This window comes from Falco naumanni, chromosome Z, assembly GCF_017639655.2.
Source record: "Falco naumanni isolate bFalNau1 chromosome Z, bFalNau1.pat, whole genome shotgun sequence".
Taxonomy (NCBI): Eukaryota; Metazoa; Chordata; class Aves; order Falconiformes; family Falconidae; genus Falco; species Falco naumanni.
In genome coordinates this window covers 82,084,556-82,099,006 of record NC_054080.1, presented here as the reverse complement: position 1 = coordinate 82,099,006, position 14,451 = coordinate 82,084,556, and the positions used below count along the sequence as shown (strand labels likewise).

Genomic DNA, 14,451 nt, shown 5'->3' with positions numbered 1-14,451 from the left:
GATGATAAGCAGTCTTTCTGAAGTCATTAATCTCAGCTTCTTATCTCGGTTGCCATCAGCCAAGGGGAGCCAGGAAGAGTCTAATTATGGATAAACCAGACTTTTCTGTGTTATTACAGGAGCAAAGACTGAGGTAAATAACAAGGTTGCACAGCCCAACTTCTTCTTTGCCTCAGCAGGGCCCTCTTCTCAATTACACCAACTGCTACGACATTGTCTAATTGAGTTTTAAGCAGGCTAACTGCCCCAGTGACTCCTTTTGACGGGCTCTTCCAATGGAGAAAGTATCTTATCCCCCTTTCTTGATCTGGACCCAAGTCAAAAACATCAGCATACCCTTGTTTTTCTTTTTCTTCTTCTGGAGGAACTACCTTTTTAAGGAGCAGTATCTTGGATCTTATCTTGAATTGCCCAGACCTTAAGCCCACAGCACAAGGCTTTTCCAGAGAGATGTTTCTGCAACTCATGGACATGATTCCAAAGCTTTTGGGCACCTGTAGGCCATAAATTATTAGAATAAACCTAAAGATCTGCCTTTTTAGCCCTTTGTAAGGATGTGCTCAGCTCTCAGACTTGAGGAGGGTGTTTTTAAACCCTCTTCTCAGCGCTTGACTGCTGCCTCATAAACTCTGTCAATACACGTGGTGGATTTGTTGAATAGTTTCTGCTTTAAATAAAAAGTGAGAGGAAGAGAAACGAGTGTGCAGAACTGCCCAAGGAGAGGAGAGTCCATCATCTCCCCCTGTTCTGTTGATGGCTCTGTACAGAAGAAGACAATGTCAACTCCTGATTCTTTCTGGATGGATTGGAGTCAACACCTTAGACAAGGCACAAATGGGCATGCACGCTGCAGGCCAGTGTAGCACACCAGCAACCATGCTATGGCTGCTTAGTCCTTCAGATTGCCCAAATCTGGCTTCAGCCCCTCGAGAGACCCCAGTACTGACCCCCAGGGCCCTCCTCACATGCCATGCGCCTTCCTCTCTCTTCTACGGAGGGTGTTTTCCTTATGCTCAACAGTCCTATCACAAAGATGTGCTACAGGCATCACGGCACAAGCAGACGGCACTGCAAAGATCTCACAGCCCAGAAATGACATAAAATAGGAAAAAAAAAAAAACCCCAAAACGAAGTGAGCAAATAAAACAGCAAGCTTGGAGAGAAGCCGAAGACTTCAGCGTTGACCTTGCACAATCGCTTGGAGAGAAGCCGAAGACTTCAGCGTTGACCTTGCACAATCATGTATATCTTCCCAATCTGTAACTGCAGAACCCTTCACCACAGAGTGGAAAGAGCCCAAAAGGCCAGATATAGCTGTAGAATTAGCAATTCTGCAAAAGCTTATTTTCTACAAGGTTTCTTTGCTCCTCTTGGGAACAAATTATCCTGCATCCTTGTTAAATTCTTTTGCATCAAGTATGCCTCAATAAAACACAGAACACACTTCAATTGCAAGAATATCAGCTGAGAAACTGCTAAATCTTCTCTCTGAGCTGTTAAGTGTAGTAGTTTCTATGCAATATGTGGGGTGCTTTTTTGTCTGAGAGTCATTTATGGGTGGGTTTGACCTCAGTCAAATCTTGGACTGAACAAGTTGCATGGACAACAGGGTGTGAGGGGCAGGGGACCTGTTTTCTAAAACTGTCCCAAGTGTTAAGCTTTTGCTTTGTCAAAGGTTGTGAGAGGTTTTGCATTGCCTGTCTGTTCTGATGAGAAATGTTGTGGTGTGAACTAACATGATCCTAAAGGAAAGTTACACAAAATGTATCTATTTTTAATCTGCCGCTGGCTTGCTGAATGACCTTGTGTAAATCACATCCCTGTACTTCATTTTCAATTATGTAAATTAGGGATAAAAATTATTCACCTTCTTAAAGTGTTTTGCAATGTACTGATGCCAAGATATGTGCTACAATTTTAACACCTCACAATTAATGCTCCCTTTCTAGCGATCTGATGCTGCTATCAAAACTCCCACCCCTTTCTGTCTCGTGTGGTGGGGTTTAGGGATGAGTGGTCATCTAACTAGGCAGGGGATAAATAATGTCAGAGGACACAAGGCTGGTGAACTGCCTTTGCAATGGTCATTGCTCTACGTTTCAGAAAATGTGACGATTAAAAAAAAAAAAAAGTGATTAGGGGGTGAGCAGTGCTGTTTGATTGTTGTGAATGGCTGGGCAGCAGCAATTCTTCACTGGCCCCTGAGCAGTCAATGTCCCAAGCAGGATTTTTCTTTTACTCCTGTGGGAACATAAGCACCAGTAATGACAACTATTATCCTTGATTGGGCATCAACTGCTTGCAAAAAACATGAGCCAAAGCATATTTGCTACAGAAAGGCAAGAAATAGAGAGGAACAGTGCTAGATACGAGTACAAATTGTGGAGGCAGTTTAACTTCCATGGTCATGTGTGTATCCAGGGCTGGATGTAGTTCTGTCAGCAAGGATTTAATCCCACCAGCTCTCGCTTTGCGAGGCATGGTTAATACTCACTAAAGCAAGGTCAGGAGACAGTTGCCTGGTGAGTGGTGAACCCACCAGACCCAGTTCATCCTCATTCTTTTTCTCCCATGTTTCTGCATGTGTCCGAATAGCTTAAAATTTAAGGGTTGAATATTCACGCTGGGGCAAGCGGTGAGTTTTCCCAAGAGGGGCAAAGGAAAATTCTGGTGCTGCAAGTTGGGATTTTGGTTAAATGAAGCAGTAACGTCATTATTCATGTTACATCTACTACTTCTAAAGTCAGACTCGATTGCACTAATCACTGCAGATGTGGATGACAAAGAGCTTACCATCCAACCTGTCCAACATCAGGCAAGCACAGACTGTGAGCATCGCCTGGGAAAAAGACAGGATGGTCCTGTGAAGGCTTTCATATATATCAAATACAGAGGGTACTGGCCCAGCATCACCCAGTTGTCAGCTTGGGCCCTTTTGGAAAGGAGGATAAATGGAATAAATAACTGCTCTTTTGGCTAAGGGTACTTGGGGAAAAGAATACATTTCCCTACATGACACCGTATTATGCAGAGTCAAGCAAGCAAAGTGATTCTGTTTTCCCCAAAGCTCTTCTCCTCCTCTAATTACATTTGAAATGTTTTGCATGCTATTGAAAATGCCGCTTCCAGCTGCGGACCATTAAGGAGCCTACGTGGCATAGCCACGGGTTTTATTAGGGCAAGTTGGCTGCTGGGGGTTTCAATGGCAGCAAAACAGGCCTGGAGTGAGGTACCTCTTGTTACAAACATTGAACACTTGTTATGGTGATAGGGGATCTTCACAAAGGCACAGTGGTGGCCAGGCTATTTTAAAGACTGAAACCTGCATAATGAAGCAGGAACTGCTCAGCCGTGTTTTTTCTTCCCTTCTGGCCCAAAGCAGTAATGGAGACAAATGTAGCGGTCCTGGTTTGTACCGGGGTCACTGCAGCAAAGCCCATGATGCTCTCCAGGGCATTCATGTAGTTGATTTGTTCATGAGCCCTTGCTGCCCTGGTACTGTTGGTCAGGGTGTCAGTGGGATAAAACCAGATCTGCTCTGGCTTTTCTGCAAGCACCAAAAGTTGAGCGATGGAGCAGCTGTGGATTTCACAGTGGATCAGGATCCACCACCTGACAGTATCCAGGGAAAAGGCTGATGAGCCATTGCTGCAGAGATGCTTCCATTTCTCCTGCATGCCCAGGCTGTGAGAACAGTGGACAGGACCTAGGAAAGTCCTTCTGCACTGATACATCCACACCACCTTTCTGGCTCTTCTTCCTCACTCCTTCACCGATGCCCACTCCATAAACCAGCTTGTGCTGAGGGTTTAATGCCTCTCGGGTTACATCCATATGGGATGTATTTTCTTTTCCTTTTCCTCCTTAGGTGCTGTCATGCCTCTGAGCCCGTTGCTCTGCAAAAGCCACACAGGAACGGAAGGTGTAAGCAGAGCAATATCCTGAAACCAGAATTTCCTGACCTGAAAAGTAGTTCTCCAAATGTGGTTTCTTCTCCTTCCACTGATGTGTTCCCCAACACACAGAGCTCAGTGGAGGGGAAATCTCATGTTTAGACTTCGTCCATTACTAGATTTCTTTTTTTTTTTTTTTCCCAGATCAATGCAAAAAGAAATTAAGTGTATCTTTTCCCAGCCTGAAACAAGAGAAAAACAATACCTTGTCTGGTAAAGCAGAATAATTTAGTCAACCCTGAACCAATGTTTCCATTTTCATTTAAATGGGGTTTAATGCTGGGGTGGTGAAACTCTTGATGTGACACCACTTCTAGCACCAGGGGACATCAGCAATGTAGGACGATGTAGCCCGCACAGCATTCACCTGGGGTGAATAATTTCTCTTGAGAAATGAAAAGTAACATAGGATACTTCTACAGCTTCCAGGTCTCCTAATCTATGTTGCTAACCATCAGGAAGGAAAACAGGAAAAAAGAAAGATGAATTCTAATAGGTTTTAAGAGAATTTTTTTTTTCTTTAAAGCAGGCAGGAGGATGCTTTGGGCCAGTAACACCATTTTTCTAAAAGTCACCAGGCAGCTCCTTGATTTGAGGTACCCTTGTGCTGCAAGGGACACCCTGTTGGCATTTGTTTTTCAGTGTCATTCTCTTGAGACAGCCCAGGGCTTGCTTTTTAAACAGTCCAGAGGTGATAAATGGGGGGTGGGGTGGGTGGGTGTGGGTTTTTTGTTTGTTTTTTTTTTGTAGGGAATGCCAGGAAAAGCTGCACTTTGTGCTTGCTTTGCCCTCAACTCCAACATGTGCTGGAAAGGCAGCTCTGGCCCATCTCTCCCTGTGATGAAAGAGCAGGTTTTTGTTGCAGCTCTCCCACTGAGTAGCTGCTGGGACCAGGCTGGGGAAGAGGGAGGAGGGTATGTGCATCTCATTCAGTCTCTTCTCTGATACTGCTGCTTAGCACTGATCCTGTCCCAGTCATGCTGTTCGCTGCTGGCAACGGGACTCAGATCACCGATTTATTCTAGCACAGCCTGCAGTCATTGATCTCTCTTGCTGGAGCAAGATGGGATGTTTGCTTGCTTTCATCCTGTACTGTTTTAACTAAAGTTTTGATGGAACCGGAGCAGCCTCCTGAATATCCTGCAGTGATGTTCATTGAACTTCAATGGAAATAAGCCTGCCAAAAAGATTAACAGCTGACACTGCCAACATATTTAAAATAAATTTCCAAAGAGCCCCAAGAGCAAGTTGCTCCAGTTAGAGCACAGTGGAAACCCTGGGGAATTTGAGAAGATCTGCCCAGGAGGCAGTAAACTGGTGAGGATCTTTGAGGGTACCGCATGCCATCAACCCCCAAACCCCTGCTTAGTACCTTTGTCCTGATGCTGGAGCTTGGAGGAGGTCTTGCATGTTTGGGTAGTGCGTCCAGCTCCCCTGCCTGGGTGCTGCACCTGCAGTATTTGCACAGGTCCTGTCATTGGCACATGGTACTGTCCTCCCAGTTCAAGAGAGACAAGGATGTACTGGGGAGAACCCAGTGAAGGGCTACAAAGATGATTAAGGAATTGGAGCATCTGTCATATGAGAAGCTGAGACAGCTGGGACTGTTCAGCTTGAAGAAGACAAGGCTCAGGGGGTTTTGTCATAGAATCACAGAACATTTTGGGTTTTAAGGGACCTTCAAAGATCATCTAGTCCAGCCCCCTGCCATGGGCAGGGACACCTTCAGCTGGATCAGGTTGCTCAGAGCCCGTCCAGCCTGGCCTTGGATGTTCCCAGGGATGGGCCATCGGGCACCTCTCTGGGCCGCCTGTGCCAGTGTCTCACCATCCTCATAATAAAACATTTCTTTCTTCTATCTAGCCTGAATCTCCCCTCTTTGAGTTTAAAACCATCCCCCTTGTCCTGTCGTGACAGGCCCTGCTAAAAACTCTGTTCCCATCTTTCTCCTAAGCCCCCTCTCAGTGCTGGAAGGACACCATAAGGTCTCCCCGGAGCCTCCTCTTCTCCAGGCTGAGCCACCCCAGCTCTCTCAGCCTCTCACAGCAGAGGTGCTCCAGCCTCTGATTGTATTTGTGGCCTCCTCTGGACCCACTGCAAGAGGTCCATGACCTTCTTCTGTTGGGGCCCCAGAGCTGGAAGCAGCACGGCAGGGGGGGTCTCTCTAGAGCAGAGCAGAGGGCGAGAACCACCTCCCTTGCCCTACTGGCCACGGTGTTGGTGATGCAGCCCAGGACACCCAGCTGGCTTTGTGGGCTGTGAGCACACACTGCTGGGTCATGTTGAACTTCTCGTCCACCAATACCCCCAAGTCCTTCTCCTCAGGGCCGCTCTCAATCCATTCTCTGCCCAGCTGTATTTGTGCTTGGGGTTGCCCCACAATGTGTACAAGTAGCTGATGGGAGAAAGTAAAGAAGATGGAGCCAGACTGTCCTTACCAGTGCCCAGCGACAGGACAAGAGGCAATGGGCACAAACTGAAATACAGGAAACTCCATTTAAACGTAAGAATAAAAGCTTTTTTCTCTGCTTGGGTAATCAAACTCTGGCACAGGTTGCCCAGAGAGGCTGTGGAATCTTCATCCTTGGAGATACTCAAACTGTGACTGGACAGAGCCCTGAGCAACCTGCTCTAGGTGAGCTTGCTCTAAGCAGGGAGTTGGACTAAATGTTCTCCAGAGGTCCCTTCCAGCCACAATGATTTTGCAGTTCTGTGCCCCCGAAATACAAGGGGCAAGTGGTGTCTTTGGTTGAGGTCTGTGCTTTGTAGGGGATGTTTCCCTAGCTTGATGAAGGTTCAGGAAGCCAAAGTACAAGACAAGAATGGCTGTGAGGCTGGTAGAGAACTGACAACACATGGTGCGGAGGGATCGCAGTCCACAGGAGCAGGGTGGCTTGCTGACATAGCTCAAAATGGTGCCACAATTTTCTTTTCAGGGCTAAAGAAGATTAATATTTGCAGACTAAGGACATAGGCACATTGCAGTGAGTTCCTGGAAGAGCAAGAGCTGTTTAACGTCTCTGGGATGTAACTAATAAGTCAGCAGAGATCTCTTGTCATGAACATAACCTTGCTTTGTCTGACTAATAACAGGCCTTGTAAGTAGAACTGTCAGAATCTCCTGTAGCCCCCGAGCTCAACAAGGCCTTTTTCTATTTCAAAAAAAAAAAAAAATCAGGAAAATGTTCCCAAATGCCCTTTTCTTCATTTTCAAGTTGGTTTCCATTTAAAAAAAAAAAGGAAGTAGAAAAATAAAAGGGAGCTATGACTCCTCAGAAGGCCCCAAGGCAAAACTTAGGTGATTCGGTGGTCCCAGCTGGAGCATCCATCACTTTAGTCTGTCCTGTGCTCATGTCCAGTCACAGCACTAGTGAATTTGCCCTGGTTGCTTGGCAAAGTCAGGACAGCATGGATAATTCCCTTGCATGTGCTACCTGGCAGGGCCAAAGGAGCAAGCTGTAATGTACTTTCTGACTTTCAAATCTGAATGTGAAGGGTCTGGGGGTAATACAGGCAATAGAGAAAGATGTGAAACCCTACAGCTCGTGGCCAGCTAGCTGCCCCAAAACCTGAAGCAATCACCACAAACCATGTATACACTGCTATGTGTTTTTTAATAGCTACAGACACATGTGGTGGTGGGGTGCGGGTTAGGTGGAACATGAACGCTTATCTTTCTTTTGGCTTTAAGTTTTCATGTTTCCCTTAAAACGGAAGGAGGAATCAGCTGCTCCCTTAAGTCTTGCCCCCAAATCCTCTGATTTCCAGGAGATTTCATGCTTCTGGCTCTGGTAAACTGTTCTGCAGGGCCCTGATTTCCCTGGGGCTTTGTAAGGTTTTGTTGTCCCCAGACCACAGCAGTGCTTCTTCCTGGGACGGTTCCTGCGTGGTATGTCGGCAGGGGACACCTGGCCGTCCCTGCTCACTGCTGCTGTTACTTGTATGCTGAAGCCCCATCTTGTGCGAAGTGCTGGGCAAGGACAAGCAATGGTGCCTTGCCCAGAAAGCCTGAAATCTAGCTTCTCCAGGACCATGCTCCAACACCCTTCTATCTGATCAGAAGCCAGCGATTCCGTAAAGCACGGCCTGACTCTAGAAGGGGGATCAGATCATGGTCTTGAGCAAGTCAACATGGCTTTTGGTATCAGAACATCATGTTCACTGGTGACGTTATCTGAAGCAAATACCAATAATTTCTAGCAATAATTTCAATCTGTGTGCTACCAATCTGAGGTATCTCACCTCCTTACCCAAGCTGTGTGAAAATACCCAAATCTTTTTTATTTTGTTGTTTTACTAGGAATTGCACCGGGCTGGCACTTGGAATACATCGATGTGACGGACTCCGCCATGGACAAGACATTTCGCTTCCAGTGTGATCGCTGGCTGGCTAAAGATGAAGACGATGGGCAGCTCATAAGGGAACTGGCTTGCGCCAATAATGACATCCTGGAACTGAAGGAACGGACCAGTAAGTTTGGATTTACTTAGAGTTACTTGTGGCATTTGCTGAGGGACCTCAGAGGACCACATCTCCTGCAAGCTGCCCCACTAAGGGTTCCCATGCAATAGGCATTTGTATTTGCAGGCTGCAAGGGTTTGATGATTTAAGGTACTCTTTAGTTCAAAAGCACAGTGTTGTGATAAGAAACAAATCAGGATTTATGAGGAAGAAAAAGGTCCCATTCTGGGTTGAAACCTAAGAAGGGCTCATCTGCAGCAGTTCAATCCAGCAGTAAGCCATAAGGACACATGGCTACGGGCCCATTAGAAATAATGGTCTTGAGTTATTGAGGTGGAAAATAAGTTCAATCCTTAAAGCTTTGTAAGTAACATTGCTCCAGCTTCCTCCTTAACATGTTCTGGGCGACTAGCTCAAGTATCCCAGATGAATGTGACAGCTGAGCTTAACACCCCATAGCCCTGGGTCTGCTCTGGGTAATTCCACTGCGTCCAAGGTAATTACACTAGTGTCTAACGTGGTGAGTGAGCAAGAGTTATTTAACCACACTGATGATATGCAAAGTGCATCTCAAGAACTCCTGCACCGCAGTGCTCTTTTGCAGGAGAGTCGATAATCCATCACTGCAGTGTGATTTCACTCTGCCCCTTGCAAAAAATCAGCCTTGTTGTTGCCATTCTGGGTACTCGCACGCCACCACAGCACCTGAGGACATCCTGTCGGGTGTGTGGATACCCTCACTGTCCCTGTTAGGAACGGTGGCACAAAAGCTATAGGATTTGGGCTGTGTTAAAAAGGGAGTGCTTAGCACAGCAGGGAGCTGGGCACAGCTTGATCAAGAGCAGCTCCATCTACTCTTGGTAGCTGATTGAGCAGTACTCATATTTTTTGTGTACTCTACCCATGCATGACATCCAAATTACGTAGAAGTCAAAAGTCCCACAAATTTCAATACAGATCCATCCTAATTTTGCAAATGCTTTCTTGTGTGCTGTAATAAATATTAGGAAGAGAGTTTTCAAGCAAAGTGACAGTCAAATGAAGAGATCTTTCTGGCCATCTGCTCTTCCTTTTCTGTTTAACGTGTGTGTTAATCATGCTTTAAAGCCTATGAGATTGCCACTGTAACAAGCGACAGAGAGGATGCAGAAACGAAAGAAAACATCTGGATCATCTTAGAAGGAAAGATGGGCCGCTCAAAAGAATTCCTGATGGAAAACTCCACCAAGAAAAGGAGATTTGAAAGGTAGTGGGACAGGCTGGAGGGCCAGAGGAGCTCCCCACCACCTGCGTGTCTTCCACCTCTTCTCCAGGGTGGTTTACAGAGCTGTGTTTGCGCTGGGCTGTTTCTCATCCCTCTTCCAAAAAGCCTGATGGTTTCCCATTTGGGGTCAAACGAAGATGCAAAATTAGGTGCTGATGGGCAGACACAGAGCAGGTTCAAAAATTATGGGGAAAAGGCATTTGGTGAAAGGAAATGTAGATAATATGTGTGTGTGTGTCCGTCCGTGTCTGTGTCCTTTTGTATTAATACATACAAATGAGCTTCTGGCAAGCCTCTGGGGAGGCTGTGTATTTTTGAGCTAGGAGGAGCAGAAGGAAGCTGGAGGTGGTTTTAGTTCCCTTTACAGCATCTCACTGGCAGCGGGAATCAGAGAGAATGTAAAAATAGTTGGAGGCTAAATGTTGTCGGAGCTGCTCAGATCTGACTTTCCAGATGAATCTGGGGGGGGGGGGGGGGGGGGGGGGGGGGGGGGCAGGGGGGGGGGGGAGGGCGCTGAGGCTGAAAGATCACTGTCGCGTGAGGAAAGCCGACGATCAGCCTCGTGCACAGACAAGCTGGAGGCACATCTATGTAATGTGGGGCAGGTTCCTTCTCCCATGTGGGACAGGTTTTCTGCTTTGTTTAAGGACACAGCACGCCCTTAGGAGATGGGAACCTTTTCAAAGCCACAGACACTGCTGGTGTTCTGTTGTTCTGCAAGGAGGAAAGGTTTTTCTTGCAGCTCTGTAAAGAAAGGTGAAATTACAGCTGTGGACTCTGGTCTGAATGGCTGAGGTTTCACGTGGAACATGGGAGATCGGAAGGAGCTTCCTCATGATCTTAAGCTCCTAGTGGAGTTAAAGACACTACTGTCCAAAGCACTAGTCACAGTTCATCCTTGTAGGCAGATGGGAATAAGGATCAGTTGGAAGAGATAACAGATACACAGGACACGTGACAGGGAGCCAGCTAAGGGTTTGACAGAGACCTATTGTTTCTTTACAATTTTTTTTCAAGATGAGCTTCAGGAAGCAAATTCAAAACAGCTGTGGTGGGTAGATGTGTAACAGATACAGTATCTGTCAAGAATGAATGAATAAGTGCCAGAGGGGGAATTAGTCATTCTTTAGCTTTATCTATAATGAGGCAAATTGATTTTGTGTGTGGAACAGCTCAAGTCTATCCTGGAAAGTCCTAGTGGCAACAATTTAAAGTGTTGCCCCAAATCAGAGAAAATACTACATTTAAATATGGAAATTATACTTTGTGTTGAATGATTGTAGGTCAGATCAAATGACTTTAAATGAAGGCTTATCTTCTATCTTCCATAGCTGTGTGCAAATTACTTAATGTCCATAAGAGACAAGTCACTGCCAGCCATAAAGATACTAACTGAAGCTGCTCCGTTTCCTCTAGGGGAACAACAGACACATTTCAGTTTTCTTCAAAGAACGTTGGTGCTATCGCAGCCATCTGCGTCGGTCACTGCCCAAAAGATGGGAAGAAGTCATCTGCAAAAGATGACGTCTTCTGGCACGTCCAAGAGATTGTCATAACAGAGATGGAGCTTTGTAACAAGTAAGTGCCTTCTGATCTGCAACGAGCTGCTCCAGGAGGGCACAGGGAAGCTGAGCAGCAATGCCTGTGTCCTCCCAAAGCATTTCAGACTTAAGTAACAGGAGAAAGTCTTACCAAATCTTAATCACTTTCTGAAAGTAAGGACAAGCTTTTTGGTGTGTTGGGTGCAGAATGTCCCTGTCTGATTTGCCTGGGCAATTTCTGAGTTGTTAGAGAGGGCATTTGCCTGTGCAGATAAGTTTAGAAACAAGTTGGCCTGGGTAAATCTCCCAGCTATGACAAACTAATGTCTCAGCTCTTGGAAAATACTTAGACTAAAATTTAAAGGGTTTGTAGGATGCTCTGCACAGACGGGCCTTTAGGTAAGTCTTGTAAAAAGAGCTCCTAGAAAAAAGTTGAGTAAGACAAAACCTGAACCTCCAATTCAGACCAGCTTGGATGAGAGATCCTTCTGGTATGACCCAAAAGGTGCACTGGAAAGGCTGCAGTCATGCATCTCAGCTACTCTGATTTAAATATGACTGATATCAGCTTCAGGTCCTACATATTTTGGTCTGAAGTCCCATCTTTGGAAGGGTGATGTTTATGACACAGGCAGCAGATAGCACAGGGACCATGCAGGAGCCAGAGAAGATCATCCATTTGCAGAACAAACAGCTTGCTCTTCAGAGAAAATATCTGCAATGTTAATTGAGGATTTTTCTTCTCCGTGATATTTCCATTGCTGCTAAAGAGTTTAACTATAAGGAGTTTGTTCCAGCTGAGACAATTGAGTGCTTAAGAAGAAATCCTTGAAATGGTTTGGGGTTTTTTTTAGAAGCTGAGAGTCTCTCCTAGCAAATTAATCAACCAGTAGAAGAGCCACAATAATATTTGCTGAATGAAAACTCAGTCAATTACATACTAAAACACGTTCTTTTCTCCTGGTGGGGAAAAACCTGGAACCCTTAAAGTCCAGCTGTGCAATCAAATCCATGCAATAAACTCATTGGGAGCAGGCTGAAACTGCTTGAACAGTGTTTTTGAAGGGGCCAAAGATTTTCTTGTAAACCCCCGGTTGTTTTAAAGTTTCAAATTAAAAAGGGAAGCCAAGAGATGTTGGTAAAGGCTGCAGCTTGTCATTGCACTGAAGCAGGGCTTCAGCTTTGCAGACACAGCACTTCACAGCGATGTTTTCTCTACAAATGATCAAATGGAGCAGACTGCACTGTAAGAGCAAGCTCTCACTTCAAGTATTCCCAATCCCAAGCATCTACCAAAATGCACCCAGTCAAGCCAAAGACCAAATTAACGGAGTTACGGGATTGCCACAGCAATAGTTTTGAATTATACTGGGATTTTTGCCTTCTACTAGTAGAACTTAGTATGTGAAAGGTCTGTATTCAGCAGATTTTATTTGCAAATCCCAGGGCTAGAAAGGTCTTTTTTCTTCTCCCCTCCTCCCCCCTACCCACCACCCCCACCCCCCGTGAAGGTTGGCATGCTCCATTATAACTCTGGACCATGAGATATTACGTAGCCCAGGAGATAAAACTGCATCATCAGGCAACCCCTCCACCCACCTCTCATACAGTTTTTCTGTCCCTGAGCCTAAAATTTTGCTCCCACCAGAATTTCTCATTTACAAAGCTTCTTTCCAGCAAAAGGAGTGCTTTACTTTGGCTGCAGAAAATGAAAAAAGTGTTGGAAGTGCTTAAGAAGTGCAGTACTGCTGGTATCGCAGTAACCCTTCCTCCAGGTGTTTATTTTACACACACGCACTGCAATCCAGCTATGTTCCTTCCAGGAGGACCTGCTGCAGTTTGGTTGAAGGCAGGGAAGGGAGGGAAAAAAAAAAAAAACCTCATTTGGAAATGATCTGCATCATTGGAAATGAAATACATCATTAAAAGTGGAGTGCTCCAGCCTCTGGCTGGCTGCCAGGTACGCGGTAATTTATGGATGTGCTATGTGGTCCCTGCACATCACCAGAGGCAGCACTGCAGAGCCAAGGGTTTCGGCATCTGGTACCTATCATTTCTGTGCTTTTTTGTTTTTGTTTTTTTTTTCCCCTGCTAAGGATAGGGTGGATGATCTAGATAAGGAAAGATGGGGGAGGGGGTTTAAACCTCCTCCTCCCATTTTTCCCATGTCCTTTTTCCTAGTTCCTAGTACAACTTTAACCGTACCTCAGTGAGGGCAATTGCTGATCTCCCTGCTTTCAGAGCAGTTACACTCCCAGTGCTGGGCTGACTGCTCCTCTTGCCTTGGTAGGGCTGTAAATGGACTTGCCATTGTATAGGCAAAAGAGGTGACAAGTGCCCCACACCAACATTCCCACGTGCAGGATGTCTATGGCTGTGTAGAGAAATGTTGGGTCTTCCAGTTTTTCAATGTTCAACCATTGCCACTGTCTTCCTAGAGAGAAGCTCTAGTGTTAGCACATCTATGGAAAAATGCTGAAAAAGCATTAATATTGGCCAATTTAGTAGCATGCCCGGTGCATAACGATTATGCAGGGAAGTGACCATCCACACCACTAACGTTCTGCTACTTTTCCTTCTGCAGATACTTTTTCAGGTGCAATGTGAAAATCCCTCTGCGTTACAAGAGGCGGGACTACAAAGTCTTTGAATGTGCCAAGGTCATCGAGAGTTTTGCCAGCAAAGCCCGGAGCTTGGTGCCAGTCAAATATGAGACCATTGTGGTCACAGGCTTTGAAAAGGGTGCAGGGACCGACGCCAAAGTGTCCATCACCATCTTTGGGGTGAATGGGGACTCGGGAAAGCGAGTGCTGAAGCATAAATTCAGGAACCTCTTTGAGCGGGGCAAAACCAGCAGGTTTTACCTGGAAACGCTGGACATGGGGGAACTCAAAAAAGTCCGGATTGAGCATGACAACAGTGGTCTGGGGCCAGGCTGGCTGGTGGAGCGGGTGGAGATCACCAACACGGCAACTGGCGTGACCACCATATTTCCCTGCGGGAAGTGGCTGGATGAAAACCGGGGAGATGGGTTAATCTGGAGGGAGCTTTTTCCCAGGTACTGAGGAAGGCAGGGCTGCAGGAGGGTTTTGGTCCGGTCTGCATGAGCATTTTTCTCATTGTACTGTTTTATATTGCATTTTGCTTTTTAAAATGCTGCCTTTTATATCGAGAGATTTTTAGTAGCAAGATGTGGTTCCTGGGTTAAGGTTTTGTAAAAGTAATACTGCT

General features: G+C 45.9%; 1 protein-coding gene across 3 annotated transcripts in view; it reads left to right on the top strand.

The window, feature by feature from the left end:
* LOC121081609 (lipoxygenase homology domain-containing protein 1-like) overlaps window positions 1-14,451 on the top strand; it is a 60,835-nt gene extending 46,384 nt beyond the window's left edge. For all 3 annotated transcript variants that reach the window (XM_040580793.1, XM_040580794.1, XM_040580796.1), the window contains 4 exons: window positions 8,254-8,424; window positions 9,523-9,661; window positions 11,096-11,257; window positions 13,805-14,451. In XM_040580793.1, the coding sequence (XP_040436727.1) occupies window positions 8,254-8,424; window positions 9,523-9,661; window positions 11,096-11,257; window positions 13,805-14,285 (953 nt within the window). In that variant the 3' untranslated portion in view covers window positions 14,286-14,451. The remainder of the gene's footprint in view (window positions 1-8,253; window positions 8,425-9,522; window positions 9,662-11,095; window positions 11,258-13,804) is intronic.